This window comes from Eimeria mitis, genomic scaffold (genome assembly GCF_000499745.2).
Source record: "Eimeria mitis Houghton genomic scaffold, Emh_scaff1206, whole genome shotgun sequence".
NCBI classification, from domain to species: domain Eukaryota; phylum Apicomplexa; class Conoidasida; order Eucoccidiorida; family Eimeriidae; genus Eimeria; species Eimeria mitis.
This window is the reverse complement of record NW_013568201.1, coordinates 2,817-3,623: the sequence shown is the minus strand read 5'-3', so window position 1 is coordinate 3,623 and position 807 is coordinate 2,817. Positions and strand designations below refer to the sequence as shown.

Here is an 807-nt window from a genome sequence, read left to right as displayed (position 1 = left end):
TAGCAGGAAAAGCGGAAAAGAAACTGCTCCTGCTGCTTCTGTTGCTGCTGCTGGAGGTGATTCTGCTGCTGCTGCTGCTCCTGCTGCTGCTGCTGCTGCTGCTGGTAAGAAGGGGAAAGGACGCTCTGCATCTACGCAGAAGCATGTCTCCCCAGCGTCTGCTGTAAAGCAGCAGCAGCAGCAGCAGCAGCAGCAGCACAAGCAGCAGCAGCAGCAGCAGAAGCAGAAGCAAACGAGGGCAGCGTCACCTAGTGCAGACAGTGCTGCAGCTAGCAGCAGCAGGGGGCGGAAGGATGCAGCAGCAAAGCAGCAGCAAGCAGCAGCAGCAGCAGCAGCAACTAAACAACAGAAACAAAAACAAACAGCAGCAACAAAAACAACAAAAACAACAACAAGCAGACAGCATAAAACGAACTCCCGCTCGACACCAACACCAACACAAAAACAAACAGCAGCAGCAGCAGCAGCAGCAGCAGCAGCAACAAAGACAGCAAATAGAATAAAAGCAAACCAGGCTGCTGCTGATACAAACAGAAATATACAAATCATGGATAGAGAACCACCACCAACAGACTGCGGCCGCCCTAGAAGGAGAGCAGCAGACAGAGCAGCAGCAGCAATTCTTGCTGCTGCTGCTCCCCATTCTGAAGGTTTCTTAGTCTTTGATATCCCTAGACACGCCACGCTGCAGCTGCAGCTGCAGCAGCAGCAGCAGCACCTGCTGCAGCAGCAGCAGCAGCAGCAGCAGCAGCAGCAGAGGCGACGGTCTGTGAAAAGCACTGAGAGCGGGAGCGATGGTGTGGGGTC

At 54.2% G+C, this 807-nt stretch overlaps 1 protein-coding gene across 1 annotated transcript in view; it reads left to right on the top strand.

Annotated features, from left to right (window-relative positions):
* EMH_0031850 (uncharacterized protein) overlaps positions 1 to 807 on the top strand; it is a gene marked incomplete at both ends in the record, with an annotated part of 2,849 nt that overhangs the window by 1,876 nt on the left and 166 nt on the right. The window contains 1 exon segment of the mRNA XM_013494572.1: positions 140 to 807. Coding sequence (XP_013350026.1) covers positions 140 to 807 — 668 coding nt within the window.